General features: G+C 52.4%; 1 protein-coding gene across 3 annotated transcripts in view; it reads right to left on the bottom strand.

Annotated features, from left to right (window-relative positions):
- The window catches only part of TBCD (tubulin folding cofactor D), a 648,429-nt gene that overhangs the window by 220,745 nt on the left and 410,599 nt on the right, over positions 1-17,085 (bottom strand). For 2 of the 3 annotated variants that reach the window (XM_072112666.1, XM_072112665.1), the window contains exons 28-40: positions 16,598-16,716; positions 15,245-15,336; positions 15,035-15,175; positions 11,462-11,545; positions 11,235-11,393; positions 11,026-11,164; positions 7,511-7,632; positions 7,164-7,241; positions 6,849-6,938; positions 5,865-5,952; positions 5,543-5,652; positions 5,156-5,240; positions 487-692 (exon numbers count right to left, since the gene is read on the bottom strand). In XM_072112666.1, the coding sequence (XP_071968767.1) occupies positions 678-692; positions 5,156-5,240; positions 5,543-5,652; positions 5,865-5,952; positions 6,849-6,938; positions 7,164-7,241; positions 7,511-7,632; positions 11,026-11,164; positions 11,235-11,393; positions 11,462-11,545; positions 15,035-15,175; positions 15,245-15,336; positions 16,598-16,716 (1,322 nt within the window). In that variant the 3' untranslated portion in view covers positions 487-677. Of the gene's footprint in view, positions 1-486; positions 693-5,155; positions 5,241-5,542; positions 5,653-5,864; positions 5,953-6,848; positions 6,939-7,163; positions 7,242-7,510; positions 7,633-11,025; positions 11,165-11,234; positions 11,394-11,461; positions 11,546-15,034; positions 15,176-15,244; positions 15,337-16,597; positions 16,717-17,085 lie in introns of those variants that run through there. The other variant, XM_072112667.1, reaches the window with a different exon arrangement.

A 17,085-nucleotide genomic window follows, 5' to 3' on the forward strand; every position in this document is an offset into this window, starting at 1 on the left:
AGAACGGTCCAGAGTTAGAAGAGGACCCGGGAGAGGTAAGTACTTGTAAGCTCTACTGCTCCCGCGTCCTCTTCTGGGGCAGCTCTGCTCTGGGTCCTGACGCATACAACCAGTATTATTGTCTACGCTGAAGATCTCTCCATTATTATCAATGACTGCTCTGGGGTCTGCACCGTTCTCTCAGTTGAATGCAATGTTTGGTTGCTGGGGTGGTATTTATATTATACGGGGGGCATTTTGTGCTGTACTGTGATTGTTGGTGCATCCAGGGCACTGGTTACTGATTTGGCCCCTTATGACAATGCATAATTTTTATAATTTATTATATGTTTGTTGAGTTGGATTATTTTATCACTACTGTACAGCCCTGGTCCCAGCATGCCCCAGTGTTGTGGATGAGACCTGAAGTGTCAGCTATTCTCTTTTAACCAGACAGATCGTGCACCACAGGCCGGATCCCCGTCATGTAGTAAATCACTGCAGGTGTCTGTGTAACATACATGATTTTATTACGGGAGTGCGATGTGCAGAGTACACAGCGGCTGAGACACGACAGTCACGCTGCTCCCTGCTGGCCAACACCAGGACTGCGCTCCCTGCTCCCTCCTCAGGCTCGTGGGGGTAGCGCGGACCTTTCTTGTAAACATTGTTCCGTTCAGGAGGTTTCCTGTCACTTATCAGGACTGTGGGACCTGCAGGGGAAATACAACAAGTGATAATAATATTCCATATCAGATCTGTAGGGGTCTCACATACACAGCACCCACTGACCGTACCACCAATGTCCTCACTGCTTCTGCATCACATGACACAGCCTGGCTACATATACCAAGCATAGACACTGCACTACGTATGACCTTGTACTTCTGTCTGAACTACACGCTCTTCATTTTACGTGTCCCTCTCGCAGCAGGGACCGGGGTGAAATCCCTCTCTCCCTTTCACAACAGACACTAGGGTGACGTCTCCCTCTCACAACAGACACTAGGATGACGTCTCCCTCTCACAACAGACACTAGGGCGACGTTTCCCTCTCACAACAGATACTAGGGCGACGTCTCCCTCTCACAACAGACACTAGGGCGACGTCTCCCCCTCGCCACGGACACCTGGGTGACCTCTCCCTCTCACAACAGACACTAGGGCGACATCTCCCTCTCACAACAGATACTAGGGTGACAGCTCCCTCTCACAACAGATACTAGGGCGACGTCTCCCTCTCACAACAGACACTAGGGCGACGTCTCCCTCTCACAACAGACACTAGGGCGACGTCTCCCTCTCACAACAGACACTAGGATGACGTCTCCCTCTCACAACAGACACTAGGATGACGTCTCCCTCTCACAACAGACACTAGGATGACGTCTTCCTCTCACAACAGACACTAGCGTGACCTCTCACTCTCACAACAGACACCTGGGTGACCTCTCCCTCTCACAACAGATACTAGGGCGACGTCTCCCTCTCACAACAGATACTAGGGCGACGTCTCCCTCTCACAACAGACACTAGGGCGACGTCTCCCTCTCACAACAGACACTAGGGCGACGTTTCCCTCTCACAACAGACACTAGGGCGACGTTTCCCTCTCACAACAGACACTAGGGCGACGTTTCCCTCTCACAACAGACACTAGGATGACGTCTCCCTCTCACAACAGACACTAGGGCAACGTCTCCCTCTCACAACAGACACTAGCGTGACCTCTCCCTCTCACAACAGACACCTGAGTGACCTCTCCCTTTCACAACAGACACTAGGGCGAAGTCTCCCTCTCACAACAGACACTAGGGCGACGTCTCCCCCTCGCCACGGACACCTGGGTGACCTCTCCCTCTCACAACAGACACTAGGGCGACATCTCCCTCTCACAACAGACACTAGGGCGACGTCTCCCTCTCACAACAGACACTAGGATGACGTCTCCCTCTCACAACAGACACTTGGGCGACGTCTCCCTCTCACAACAGACACTAGGGCGACGTCTCCCCCTCGCCACGGACACCTGGGTGACCTCTCCCTCTCACAACAGACACTAGGGCGACATCTCCCTCTCACAACAGACACTAGGGCGACGTCTCCCCCTCGCCACGGACACCTGGGTGACGTCTCCCTCTCACAACAGACACTAGGGCAACGTCTCCCTCTCACAACAGACACTAGGGCGACGTCTCCCTCTCACAACAGACACTAGGATGACGTCTCCCTCTCACAACAGACACTAGGGCAACGTCTCCCTCTCACAACAGACACCTGGGTGACCTCTCCCTCTCACAACAGACACTAGGGCGACGTCTCCCCCTCGCCACGGACACCTGGGTGACCTCTCCCTCTCACAACAGACACTAGGGCGACGTTTCCCTCTCACAACAGATACTAGGGCGACGTCTCCCTCTCACAACAGACACTAGGCGACATCTCCCTCTCACAACAGATACTAGGGCGACGTCTCCCTCTCACAACAGACACTAGGGCGACGTCTCCCTCTCACAACAGACACTAGGATGACGTCTCCCTCTCACAACAGACACTAGGGCAACGTCTCCCTCTACCTCTCACAACAGACACCTGGGTGACCTCTCCCTCTCACAACAGACACTAGGGCGACGTCTCCCCCTCGCCACGGACACCTGGGTGACCTCTCCCTCTCACAGCAGACACTAGGGCGACGTTTCCCTCTCACAACAGATACTAGGGCGACGTCTCCCTCTCAGAACAGACACTAGGGCGACGTCTCCCTCTCAGAACAGACACTAGGATGACGTCTCCCTCTCACAACAGACACTAGGATGACGTCTCCCTCTCACAACAGACACTAGGATGACGTCTCCCTCTCACAACAGACACTAGGGCAACGTCTCCCTCTCACAACAGACACTAGCGTGACCTCTCACTCTCACAACAGACACCTGGGTGACGTCTCCCTCTCACAACAGATACTAGGGCGACGTCTCCCTCTCACAACAGATACTAGGGCGACGTCTCCCTCTCACAACAGACACTAGGGCGACGTCTCCCCCTCGCCACGGACACCTTGGTGACCTCTCCCTCTCACAACAGACACTAGGGCGACGTTTCCCTCTCACAACAGATACTAGGGCGACGTCTCCCTCTCACAACAGACACTAGGGCGACATCTCCCTCTCACAACAGATACTAGGGCGACGTCTCCCTCTCACAACAGACACTAGGGCGACGTCTCCCTCTCACAACAGACACTAGGGCAACGTCTCCCTCTCCCTCTCACAACAGACACCTGGGTGACCTCTCCCTCTCACAACAGACACCTGGGTGACCTCTCCCTCTCACAACAGACACCTGGGTGACCTCTCCCTCTCACAACAGACACCTGGGTGACCTCTCCCTCTCACAACAGACACTAGGGCGACGTCTCCCCCTCGCCACGGACACCTGGGTGACCTCTCCCTCTCACAACAGACACTAGGGCGACGTTTCCCTCTCACAACAGATACTAGGGCGACGTCTCCCTCTCACAACAGACACTAGGGCGACGTCTCCCCCTCGCCACGGACACCTGGGTGACCTCTCCCTCTCACAACAGACACTAGGGCGACATCTCCCTCTCACAACAGATACTAGGGCGACGTCTCCCTCTCACAACAGACACTAGGGCGACGTCTCCCTCTCACAACAGACACTAGGGCGACGTCTCCCTCACAACAGACACTAGGATGACGTCTCCCTCTCACAACAGACACTAGGGCAACGTCTCCCTCTCACAACAGACACTAGCGTGACCTCTCCCTCTCACAACAGACACCTGGGTGACCTCTCCCTCTCACAACAGACACTAGGGCGACGTCTCCCTCTCACAACAGACACTAGGGAGACGTCTCCCCCTCGCCACGGACACCTGGGTGACCTCTCACAACAGACACTAGGGCGACATCTCCCTCTCACAACAGACACTAGGGCGACGTCTCCCTCTCACAACAGACACTAGGGCGACGTCTCCCTCTCACAACAGACACTAGCGTGACCTCTCCCTCTCACAACAGACACCTGGGTGACCTCTCCCTCTTACATCAGACACTAGGGCGACGTCTCCCTCTCACAACAGACACTAGGGCGACGTCTCCCTCTCACAACAGACACTAGGGCGACGTCTCCCTCACAACAGACACTAGGATGACGTCTCCCTCTCACAACAGACACTAGGGCAACGTCTCCCTCTCACAACAGACACTAGCGTGACCTCTCCCTCTCACAACAGACACCTGGGTGACCTCTCCCTCTCACAACAGACACTAGGGCGACGTCTCCCTCTCACAACAGACACTAGGGAGACGTCTCCCCCTCGCCACGGACACCTGGGTGACCTCTCACAACAGACACTAGGGCGACATCTCCCTCTCACAACAGACACTAGGGCGACGTCTCCCTCTCACAACAGACACTAGGGCGACGTCTCCCTCTCACAACAGACACTAGCGTGACCTCTCCCTCTCACAACAGACACCTGGGTGACCTCTCCCTCTTACATCAGACACTAGGGTGACGTCTCCCTCTCACAACAGACACTAGGGTGACGTCTCCCTCTCACAACAGACACCTGGGTGACCTCTCCCTCTTACAACAGACACTAGGGTGACGTCTCCCTCTCACAACAGACACTAGGGTGACGTCTCCCTCTCACAACAGACACTAGGGCGACGTCTCCCTCTCACAACAGACACTAGGGCGACGTCTCCCTCTCACAACAGACACTAGGATGACGTCTCCCTCTCACAACAGACACTAGCGTGACCTCTCCCTCTCACAACAGACACCTGGGTGACCTCTCCCTCTTACATCAGACACTAGGGTGACGTCTCCCTCTCACAACAGACACTAGGGTGACGTCTCCCTCTCACAACAGACACCTGGGTGACCTCTCCCTCTTACAACAGACACTAGGGTGACGTCTCCCTCTCACAACAGACACTAGGGTGACGTCTCCCTCTCACAACAGACACTAGGGCGACGTCTCCCTCTCACAACAGACACTAGGGCGACGTCTCCCTCTCACAACAGACACTAGGGTGACGTCTCCCTCTCACAACAGACACTAGGGTGACGTCTCCCTCTCACAACAGACACTAGGGTGACGTCTCCCTCTCACGATGGACACCTGGGCAACGTCTCCTCTTACCTTCGACACAAGGGTGGGCTTAGGCACCTTCAGCAAGTCACACAGGAGATTGCGCTGCTCACGGACGAGGGTCAGGTCATTGTCCCTGAAAGGAGGAACATAAAAGATTAAACCAGTGACTAAATCAAGTCAATTTAGTCATTTACCGGGAAACACACCAACAACACAACTCTCTCCGGTCCTGATAGTTTGTTACAATCTATCAGTGCAGTTTATCTAAGAGTGGATCAGTGCTAAGACAGGAAAAACCTGTAACAAACCCTCTACTGTAGGATTTTTCAATCACACTTGTCAAAAGTTGAATCACACAGAAGGTTCATACCCCAGACCCCAGGTACAGACCTCTGCTTACTGTATATGAGTGACCCCCCTGTATACACGACTCACCAGCAGGTGTCGCTCAGCACGGCCATCACCTCGTCCAGGACCTCGGGATCTATGACATCATCGTATGTGATCAGCATCTCATACACATCACTGGCCGTGGATTTTCTTACCTGCCGGGAACAGTCAGTTACATAAGTGCAGCACTGCACGGCTGCCAGCAGGGGCGCTGTGCTAGCCATGGTCTACAATACATGCCAGGGGGTGGAGCTCTAATCTCCCAGCACCATGCAGTGTGAACATGTCGCCCCCTGCAGGACAGGCTGGAAAAGTCCCTATTACTGCAACCAGGGCATAGAGGGGGCACCATGTCACCATCACTTACCACAGGGAATGGGTGACACACAAGGAGAAGCAGCTGGAATAAAACCTTCTTCCGGATCTCTCCAGGGAATTGGATCATGCCACAGAATCTAAAAAATAAGATGCCACAGGATGTAATATGAGCCAAACTACAGCTTGTCAGGAGGAGCACAACCTCAACGTGCCCGTGCCATAAGGGGCGCCCAGCCTCCACGCGCCCGTACCAAGAGGCGCCCAGCCTCCACGCGCCCGTGCCAAGAGGCGCCCAGCCTCCACGCGCCCGTGCCAAGAGGCGCCCAGCCTCCACGCGCCCGTGCCAAGAGGCGCCCAGCCTCCACGCGCCCGTGCCAAGAGGCGCCCACCCTCCACGCGCCCGTGCCAAGAGGCGCCCACCCTCCTCGCGCCCGTGCCAAGAGGCGCCCACCCGCCCGTGCCATGAGGCGCCCACCCGCCCGTGCCAAGAGGCGCCACCCGCCCGTGCCAAGAGGCGCCCACCCGCCCGTGCCAAGAGGCGCCCACCCGCCCGTGCCAAGAGGCGCCCACCCGCCCGTGCCAAGAGGCGCCCACCCGCCCGTGCCAAGAGGCGCCCACGCGCCCGTGCCAAGAGGCGCCCACGCGCCCGTGCCAAGAGGCGCCCACGCGCCCGTGCCAAGAGGCGCCCACGCGCCCGTGCCAAGAGGCGCCCACGCGCCCGTGCCAAGAGGCGCCCACGCGCCCGTGCCAAGAGGCGCCCACCCTCCACGCGCCCGTGCCAAGAGGCGCCCACCCTCCACGCGCCCGTGCCAAGAGGCGCCCACCCTCCACGCGCCCGTGCCAAGAGGCGCCCACCCTCCACGCGCCCGTGCCAAGAGGCGCCCACCCTCCACGCGCCCGTGCCAAGAGGCGCCCACCCTCCACGCGCCCGTGCCAAGAGGCGCCCACCCTCCACGCGCCCGTGCCAAGAGGCGCCCACCCTCCACGCGCCCGTGCCAAGAGGCGCCCACCATGGTGTTCATGCAGGACTCACACGGCGGTGCTGGACCTCAGCTTCTGGATGTCTTTGGACCTCTTAATCTCCTCTTTACAAAGTGCAAGTAGTTCGGAGGCAAACGGGTGACTACGGGAGACAAGAAGAGCGCGTTACTCTGACAACACTTCCTGGAAGTGCAGGTAATAATCCGCCATCAGACTGCAGCCTCAGCATCGAGTGCTGAAAACTTCTGCAACTCTCTGACAGACTTTGTGTTCTCACCCCAGAGCTTGCTGTCAGGGAATGGAAGCAGCTGAGGTTTTGGTACAATGTCCGCACCTTATAGTGACCCCATAGGGAGATATAACTTACTTTTCTTCCTGGGTGAAGAGCTCAAAGCAGCCGTTTGCCAACATCTGATCCAACATCTTGAGCAGAGGGATGGACACCCTGTGTACAGAGAAGGGGTTATGTGGACACAAATTAAAGGTGGCGCTTCCTAAAAGGAGAAGTAAAAGGGAGGAACAGCGGCAGAAGGATCCGCCTTGTCCCCAGTCACTTATCATCCAAGGAAACTGAAACCTTAGTCACAGAGCAATAGAAGAGCACCCCTAGTGGTCAGCCTGGGCACCGCAGCACATAAATATTACTAATATCTTGTGTGACCAGCAGGGGGCTACATCATCCCCTCCATATCATCTATGAACATCTCCTTGTACCGGTCATTGCGCTGGTTGTCCCTGAAGACTTGGAGCAGCGTCTGGGAGAAGGAATCCATGGCCCGAGCGTCGCTCTGTATGGAACGTAAGTAGTCAAAGAGACTCTGAGCCGAATATCTGACCTGGAGAGGAGACAGCAAGTAATGTATGTACACAGTGACTATACCAGCAGAAGAATAGTGAGTGCAGCTCTGGAGTATAATACAGGATGTAACTCAGGATCAGTACAGGATAAGTAATGTCATGTATGTACACAGTGACTATACCAGCAGAAGAATAGTGAGTGCAGCTCTGGAGTATAATACAGGATGTAACTCAGGATCAGTACAGGATAAGTAATGTCATGTATGTACACAGTGACTGCACCAGCAGCAGAATAGTGAGTGCAGCTCTGGAGTATAATACAGGATGTAACTCAGGATCAGTACAGGATAAGTAATGTCATGTATGTACACAGTGACTATACCAGCAGAAGAATAGTGAGTGCAGCTCTGGAGTATAATACAGGATGTAACTCAGGATCAGTACAGGATAAGTAATGTCATGTATGTACACAGTGACTGCACCAGCAGCAGAATAGTGAGTGCAGCTCTGGAGTATAATACAGGATGTAACTCAGGATCAGTACAGGATAAGTAATGTCATGTATGTACACAGTGACTGCACCAGCAGCAGAATAGTGAGGGCAGCTCTGGGGTATAATACAGGATGTAACTCAGGATCAGTACAGGATAAGTAATGTCATGTATGTACACAGTGACTGCACCAGCAGCAGAATAGTGAGTGCAGCTCTGGAGTATAATACAGGATGTAACTCAGGATCAGTACAGGATAAGTAATGTCATGTATGTACACAGTGACTGCACCAGCAGCAGAATAGTGAGTGCAGCTCTGGGGTATAATACAGGATGTAACTCAGGATCAGTACAGGATAAGTAATGTCATGTATGTACACAGTGACTGCACCAGCAGCAGAATAGTGAGTGCAGCTCTGGGGTATAATACAGGATGTAACTCAGGATCAGTACAGGATAAGTAATGTCATGTATGTACACAGTGACTGCACCAGCAGCAGAATAGTGAGTGCAGCTCTGGGGTATAATACAGGATGTAACTCAGGATCAGTACAGGATAAGTAATGTCATGTATGTACACAGTGACTATACCAGCAGAAGAATAGTGAGTGCAGCTCTGGAGTATAATACAGGATGTAACTCAGGATCAGTACAGGATAAGTAATGTCATGTATGTACACAGTGACTGCACCAGCAGCAGAATAGTGAGTGCAGCTCTGGAGTATAATACAGGATGTAACTCAGGATCAGTACAGGATAAGTAATGTCATGTATGTACACAGTGACTGCACCAGCAGCAGAATAGTGAGGGCAGCTCTGGGGTATAATACAGGATGTAACTCAGGATCAGTACAGGATAAGTAATGTCATGTATGTACACAGTGACTGCACCAGCAGCAGAATAGTGAGTGCAGCTCTGGAGTATAATACAGGATGTAACTCAGGATCAGTACAGGATAAGTAATGTCATGTATGTACACAGTGACTGCACCAGCAGCAGAATAGTGAGTGCAGCTCTGGGGTATAATACAGGATGTAACTCAGGATCAGTACAGGATAAGTAATGTCATGTATGTACACAGTGACTGCACCAGCAGAAGAATAGTGAGTGCAGCTCTGGGGTATAATACAGGATGTAACTCAGGATCAGTACAGGATAAGTAATGTCATGTATGTACACAGTGACTGCACCAGCAGCAGAATAGTGAGTGCAGCTCTGGGGTATAATACAGGATGTAACTCAGGATCAGTACAGGATAAGTAATGTCATGTATGTACACAGTGACTGCACCAGCAGCAGAATAGTGAGTGCAGCTCTGGGGTATAATACAGGATGTAACTCAGGATCAGTTCAGGATAAGTAATGTCATGTATGTACACAGTGACTGCACCAGCAGCAGAATAGGGAGTGCAGCTCTGGGGTATAATACAGGATGTAACTCAGGATCAGTACAGGATAAGTAATGTCATGTATGTACACAGTGACTGCACCAGCAGCAGAATAGTGAGTGCAGCTCTGGAGTATAATACAGGATGTAACTCAGGATCAGTACAGGATAAGTAATGTCATGTATGTACACAGTGACTGCCCCAGCAGCAGAATAGTGAGTGCAGCTCTGTGGTATAATACAGGATGTAACTCAGGATCAGTACAGGATAAGTAATGTCATGTATGTACACAGTGACTGCACCAGCAGCAGAATAGTGAGTGCAGCTCTGGGGTATAATACAGGATATAACTCAGGATCAGTACAGGATAAGTAATGTCATGTATGTACACAGTGACTGCACCAGCAGCAGAATAGTGAGTGCAGCTCCGGGGTATAATACAGGATGTAACTCAGGATCAGTACTGGATAAGTAATGTCATGTATGTACACAGTGACTGCACCAGCAGCAGAATAGTGAGTGCAGCTCTGGAGTATAATACAGGATGTAACTCAGGATCAGTACAGGATAAGTAATGTCATGTATGTACACAGTGACTGCACCAGCAGCAGAATAGTGAGTGCAGCTCTGGTGTATAATACAGGATGTAACTCGGGATCAGTACAGGATAAGTAATGTCATGTATGTACACAGTGACTGCACCAGCAGAAGAATAGTGAGTGCAGCTCTGGAGTATAATACAGGATGTAACTCAGGATCAGTACAGGATAAGTAATGTCATGTATGTACACAGTGACTGCACCAGCAGCAGAATAGTGAGTGCAGCTCCGGGGTATAATACAGGATGTAACTCAGGATCAGTACAGGATAAGTAATGTCATGTATGTACACAGTGACTGCACCAGCAGCAGAATAGTAAGTGCAGCTCTGGGGTATAATACAGGATGTAACTCAGGATCACTACAGGATAAGTAATGTCATGTATGTACACAGTGACTGCACCAGCAGCAGAATAGTGAGTGCAGCTCTGGGGTATAATACAGGATGTAACTCAGGATCAGTACAGGATAAGTAATGTCATGTATGTACACAGTGACTGCACCAGCAGCAGAATAGTGAGTACAGCTCTGCAGTATAATACAGGATGTAACTCAGGATCAGTACAGGATAAGTAATGTCATGTATGTACACAGTGACTGCACCAGCAGCAGAATAGTGAGTGCAGCTCTGGGGTATAATACAGGATGTAACTCAGGATCAGTACAGGATAAGTAATGTCATGTATGTACAGTGACTGCACCAGCAGCAGAATAGTGAGTACAGCTCTGGGGTATAATACAGGATGTAACTCAGGATCAGTACAGGATAAGTAATGTCATGTATGTACACAGTGACTGCACCAGCAGCAGAATAGTGAGTGCAGCTCTGGGGTATAATACAGAATAGTGAGTGCAGCTCTGGGGTATAATACAGAATAGTGAGTGCAGCTCTGGGGTATAATACAGAATAGTGAGTGCAGCTCTGGGGTATAATACAGGATAGGTTACTTACTGTAGATTCGGTTAGCCCCCCTACGGATACAGTGAGCCCCATGAGGACGCAGTAGGTGTAGGTTGGGAGGGCGAGGAGCTGTGTGATCCGGGGAAAGGCCTGTGACGGTGCGTTCCAGTTCAGGGAATCGGCCTGTGACCTGGAATAAAGCAGTGACCATTATACTGTGTAATGACACGACCCTTGACCTGTGTGGGGTCAGTGATTACCTGATAAATATCCTCTCCAGCTCCTGGCGATGTGGAATGTGGGGGACTGGGGGCTCCTCCTGGTGCAGGAGTTTTAGGAATACAGCTCCGGCGTGAGCTCGGAAGCGATCGATCTTCTCTGCCGCCTGCTGCGCCACCGAGCACATCATCCTCTGACATCTGCGGAGACACAGCGGGGTCAGACATCGCCCTCTGACACCCCCCACCCCAACATGCGGGATACTCACACGCCTTCTCCTATAAGATCCGGCGCCGTCCTCACCAGTAACAGCGTGACGTCCAGCAGTCCGGCCATGGCCGCCTCTCTCACCCTGCAGGAGACAACAACCTCCCATCACATCTCCCAAGCGTCATGAGGAAAGATTCACCTCGCCTGTGCAATCCTAGTGGTGAGTTTCTAGACTGCAGCAGCTCCTCCTGTACAATGCTGCCCCCTAGTGGTGAGTATCCAGAATCCAGCAGCTGTTCTAGTACATTGCTGCCCCCTAGTGGTGAGTATCCACAATGCAGCAGCTGCTCTAATATAATGCTGCCCCCTAGTGGTGAGTATTGCAGCAGATGCTCTAGTACATTGCTGCCCCCTAGTGGTGAGTATCCAGAATGCAGCAGCTGCTCTAGTACAATGCTGCCCCCTAGTGGTGAGTATCCACAATGCAGCAGCTGCTCTAGTATAATGCTGCCCCCTAGTGGTGAGTATTGCAGCAGATGCTCTAGTACAGTGATGGCGAACCTTTTAGAGACCGAGTGCCAAAAATGCAAGCCAGACCCACTTATTTATTTGAAAGTGCCAACACAGCAATTCAAGCATTAAATTATTAAAATCTTCTTGCTCTGTGCTTTACCACAGCTTTCATCGGTCCTGAGGATACCAATATCGTTGTCAGAAGGTGGTAAAATTCTGATTCCCATTGGAGCTTCCCTCAACAGAAAGAATTGTGGGGCCAAGGGCAGGAGCTTCAATGGCTCCAATAATAATCTGACAATGTCCTCACCTTCTCTTCCTGCAGTCTAAGGTAGACCAATATGCTTCACGTCCTGGGCTACCTGGGCCTGCAGGAGGATCCCTCAAGTCCTGTTTGGTGAAGTCTGTGCTTGGGCAACAGCTTGAGTGCCCACTGAGAGGGCTCAGAGTGCCACCTCTGGCACCCGTGCCATAGGTTCGCCACCACTGCTCTAGTACATTGCTGCCCCCTAGTGGTGAGTATCCAGAATGCAGCAGCTGCTCTAGTACAATGCTGCCCCCTAGTGGTGAGTATCCAGAATGCAGCAGCTGCTCTAGTACAATGCAATGCTGCCCCCTAGTGGTGAGTATCCACAATGCAGCAGCTGCTCTAGTACAATGCTGCCCCCTAGTGGTGAGTATCCAGAATGCAGCAGCTGCTCTAGTACAATGCTGCCCCCTAGTGGTGAGTATCCAGAATGCAGCAGCTGCTCTAGTACAATGCAATGCTGCCCCCTAGTGGTGAGTATCCACAATGCAGCAGCTGCTCTAGTACAATGCTGCCCCCTAGTGGTGAGTATCCAGAATGCAGCAGCTGCTCTAGTACAATGCTGCCCCCTAGTGGTGAGTATCCAGAATGCAGCAGCTGCTCTAGTATAATGCTGCCCCCTAGTGGTGAGTATTGCAGCAGATGCTCTAGTACATTGCTGCCCCCTAGTGGTGAGTATCCAGAATGCAGCAGCTGCTCTAGTACAATGCTGCCCCCTAGTGGTGAGTATTGCAGCAGATGCTCTAGTACAATGCTGCCCCCTAGTGGTGAGTATTGCAGCAGATGCTCTAGTACATTGCTGCCCCCTAGTGGTGAGTATCCAGAATGCAGCAGCTGTTCTAGTACAATGCTGCCCCCTAGTGGTGAGTATCCAGAATGCAGCAGCTGCTCTGGTATAATGCTGCCCCCTAATGGTGAGTATTGCAGCAGATGCTCTAGTACAGTGGTTCTCAACCTTTCTAATGCTGTGACCCCGCAATACAGTTCCTCATGCTGTGGTGACCCCAAACCATGCAACTCGCAGTAAAAATACAATAAAATTGCATCTCCGATGGCTTTAGGCGACCCCCGGTTTTGGTCGTTGGACCCCCGCTGGGGTCCCGACCCACAGGTTGAGAACCACTGCTCTAGTACATTGCTGCCCCCTAGTGGTGAGTATCCAGAATGCAGCAGCTGCTCTAGTACAATGCTGCCCCCTAGTGGTGAGTATCCAGAATGCAGCAGCTGCTCTAGTACAATGCTGCCCCCTAGTGGTGAGTATTGCAGCAGATGCTCTAGTACATTGCGGCCCCCTAGTGGTGAGTATCCAGAATGCAGCAGCTGCTCTAGTACAATGCTGCCCCCTAGTGGTGAGTATCCAGAATGCAGCAGCTGCTCTAGTACAATGCTGCCCCCTAGTGGTGAGTATCCAGAATGCAGCAGCTGCTCTAGTACAATGCAATGCTGCCCCCTAGTGGTGAGTATCCAGAATGCAGCAGCTGCTCTAGTACAATGCTGCCCCCTAGTGGTGAGTATTGCAGCAGATGCTCTAGTACATTGCTGCCCCCTAGTGGTGAGTATCCAGAATGCAGCAGCTGCTCTAGTATAATGCTGCCCCCTAGTGGTGAGTATTGCAGCAGATGCTCTAGTACATTGCTGCCCCCTAGTGGTGAGTATCCAGAATGCAGCAGCTGCTCTAGTACAATGCTGCCCCCTAGTGGTGAGTATTGCAGCAGATGCTCTAGTACAATGCTGCCCCCTAGTGGTGAGTATTGCAGCAGATGCTCTAGTACATTGCTGCCCCCTAGTGGTGAGTATCCAGAATGCAGCAGCTGTTCTAGTACAATGCTGCCCCCTAGTGGTGAGTATCCAGAATGCAGCAGCTGCTCTGGTATAATTCTGCCCCCTAATGGTGAGTATTGCAGCAGATGCTCTAGTACAGTGGTTCTCAACCTTTCTAATGCTGTGACCCCGCAATACAGTTCCTCATGCTGTGGTGACCCCAAACCATGCAACTCGCAGTAAAAATACAATAAAATTGCATCTCCGATGGCTTTAGGCGACCCCCGGTTTTGGTCGTTGGACCCCCGCTGGGGTCCCGACCCACAGGTTGAGAACCACTGCTCTAGTACATTGCTGCCCCCTAGTGGTGAGTATCCAGAATGCAGCAGCTGCTCTAGTACAATGCTGCCCCCTAGTGGTGAGTATCCAGAATGCAGCAGCTGCTCTAGTGCATTGCTGCCCCCTAGTGGTGAGTATCCAGAATGCAGCAGCTGCTCTAGTACAATGCTGCCCCCTAGTGGTGAGTATCCAGAATGCAGCAGCTGCTCTAGTACAATGCTGCCCCCTAGTGGTGAGTATCCAGAATGCAGCAGCTGCTCTAGTACAATGCTGCCCCCTAGTGGTGAGTATTGCAGCAGATGCTCTAGTACATTGCTGCCCCCTAGTGGTGAGTATCCAGATTGCAGCAGCTGTTCTAGTACAATGCTGCCCCTTGTGGTGAGTATTGCAGCAGATGCTCTAGTACAATGCTGCCCCTTGTGGTGAGTATTGCAGCAGATGCTCTAGTACATTGCTGCCCCCTAGGGGTGAGTATCCAGATTGCAGCAGCTGTTCTAGTACAATGCTGCCCCTTGTGGTGAGTATTGCAGCAGATTCTCTAGTACTTACTGCCCCCTAGGGGTGAGTACCCAGAATGCAGCAGCTGTTCTAGTACAATGTTGCCCCCTAGTGGTGAGTATCCAGATTGCAGCAGCTGTTCTAGTACAATGCTGCCCCCTAGTGGCAAGTTTCCAGAATACAGCTGCTGTGCTGTGTGAGCTTTTCTCTTACCAGGCCCCCACGTCCCCCCGGCTGTCCGTGGTGTAGTCGTTCATGCAGTTCAGCAGAGTGTTATACACCAGGGTCACGTTCTCCCGGCACAGGACATCTGATGGCGAGCCGTCCGCATCCACGCCCACGCTCTGACAGACCCTACAAGAGAGAGGAAACATTATACAGAGGGAGAATCATGGGGGTCCGGAGAAGACGGGGGATACGTACTGGGACATGGCCTTCAAGGCGTCACTTCTAGACTCTGCAAAACTGATGTCCTTCCCCGAGATGGTGGAGACCCTCCGGAGCCCCTCCAGAACCTGGAAGATAAGAAGCCGAGACCCTACAGACCAGTGTATGAGGGGTCCCAGGCTGCTACTAAGCCAAATCACATCAATCAGGCACAGCCCATTACTGGTGATGCTGTAAGGGGGTCTATGATGGGGGCACTGATGTCAGGGGTCTATGATGGGGGCACTGATGTCAGGGGTCTATGATGGGGGCACTGATGTCAGGGGGTCTATGATGGGGGCACTGATGTCAGGGGGTCTATGATGGGGGCACTGATGTCAGGGGGGGCACTGATGTCAGGGGGGTCTATGATGGGGGCACTGATGTCAGGGGGGTCTATGAAGGGGGCACTGATGTCAGGGGGTCTATGATGGGGGCACTGATGTCAGGGGGTCTATGATGGGGGCACTGGTGTCAGGGGGGTCTATGAAGGGGGCACTGGTGTCAGGGGGTCTATGATGGGGGCACTGATGTCAGGGGGTCTATGATGGGGGCACTGATGTCAGGGGGGTCCATGATGGGGGCACTGATGTCAGGGGGGTCCATGATGGGGGCACTGATGTCAGGGGGGTCCATGATGGGGGCACTGATGTCAGGGGGTCTATGATGGGGGCACTGATGTCAGGGGGTCTATGATGGGGGCACTGATGTCAGGGGTCTATGATGTGGGCACTGATGTCAGGGGGTCTATGATGGGGGCACTGATGTCAGGGGGTCTATGATGGGGGCACTGATGTCAGGGGGTCCATGATGGGGGCACTGATGTCAGGGGGTCTATGATGGGGGCACTGATGTCAGGGGTCTATGATGGGGGCACTGATGTCAGGGGGTCTATGATGGGGGCACTGATGTCAGGGGGGTCTATGATGGGGGCACTGATGTCAGGGGGGTCTATGATGGGGGCACTGATGTCAGGGGGTCTATGATGGGGGCACTGATGTCAGGGGGTCTATGATGGGGGCACTGATGTCAGGGGGTCTATGATGGGGGCACTGATGTCAGGGGGTCTATGATGGGGGCACTGATGTCAGGGGGTCTATGATGGGGGCACTGATGTCAGGGGGTCTATGATGGGGGCACTGATGTGATTAAGTATATTCCGGTGGCTCCCAACATCCTGACCGCCAGTTTCCATAAAATTGTAAGATCCCGGGAAATCTTCAGGCGTCGGGAGCTCATTTGCATTTCCCTGCAGAGTCACAGTTTCTGGGTCCGGACGGGAGATGTCAGGGATTCATCACAGTGACAAAGCAGAAAATGTAATATAGAGCATCTGCTGCAGCGCGGTACCTGCTCCAGCTTGTTCCGCAGCATGAATTTTGGCAAAGCCCCGAGAGACAACGAGAAACCGCAGCGAGTCATCTCCTCCGCGCTCTGCAGCTGTGCGATGTAATAACCGAGAATATCATCTACACCGGGAACAAGAGGAGAGAGGGCAGTATTATAGTAGTTATATTCCTGTACATAGGGGGCAGTATTATAGCAGTAATATATCTGTACATAGGGGGCAGTATTATAGTAGTTATATTCCTGTACATAGGGGGCAGTATTATAGTAGTTATATACTTGTACATAGGGGGGCAGTATTATAGTAGTTATATTCCTGTACATAGGGGGCAGTATTATAGTAGTTATATTCTTGTACATAGGGGGCAGTATTATAGTAGTTATATTCTTGTACATAGGGGCAGTATTATAGTAGTTATATTATTGTACATAGGGGCAGTATTATAGTAGTTATATTCTTGTACATAGGGGGCAGTATTATAGTAGTTATA

This window comes from Engystomops pustulosus, chromosome 6 (assembly GCF_040894005.1).
Source record: "Engystomops pustulosus chromosome 6, aEngPut4.maternal, whole genome shotgun sequence".
Taxonomy (NCBI): Eukaryota; Metazoa; Chordata; class Amphibia; order Anura; family Leptodactylidae; genus Engystomops; species Engystomops pustulosus.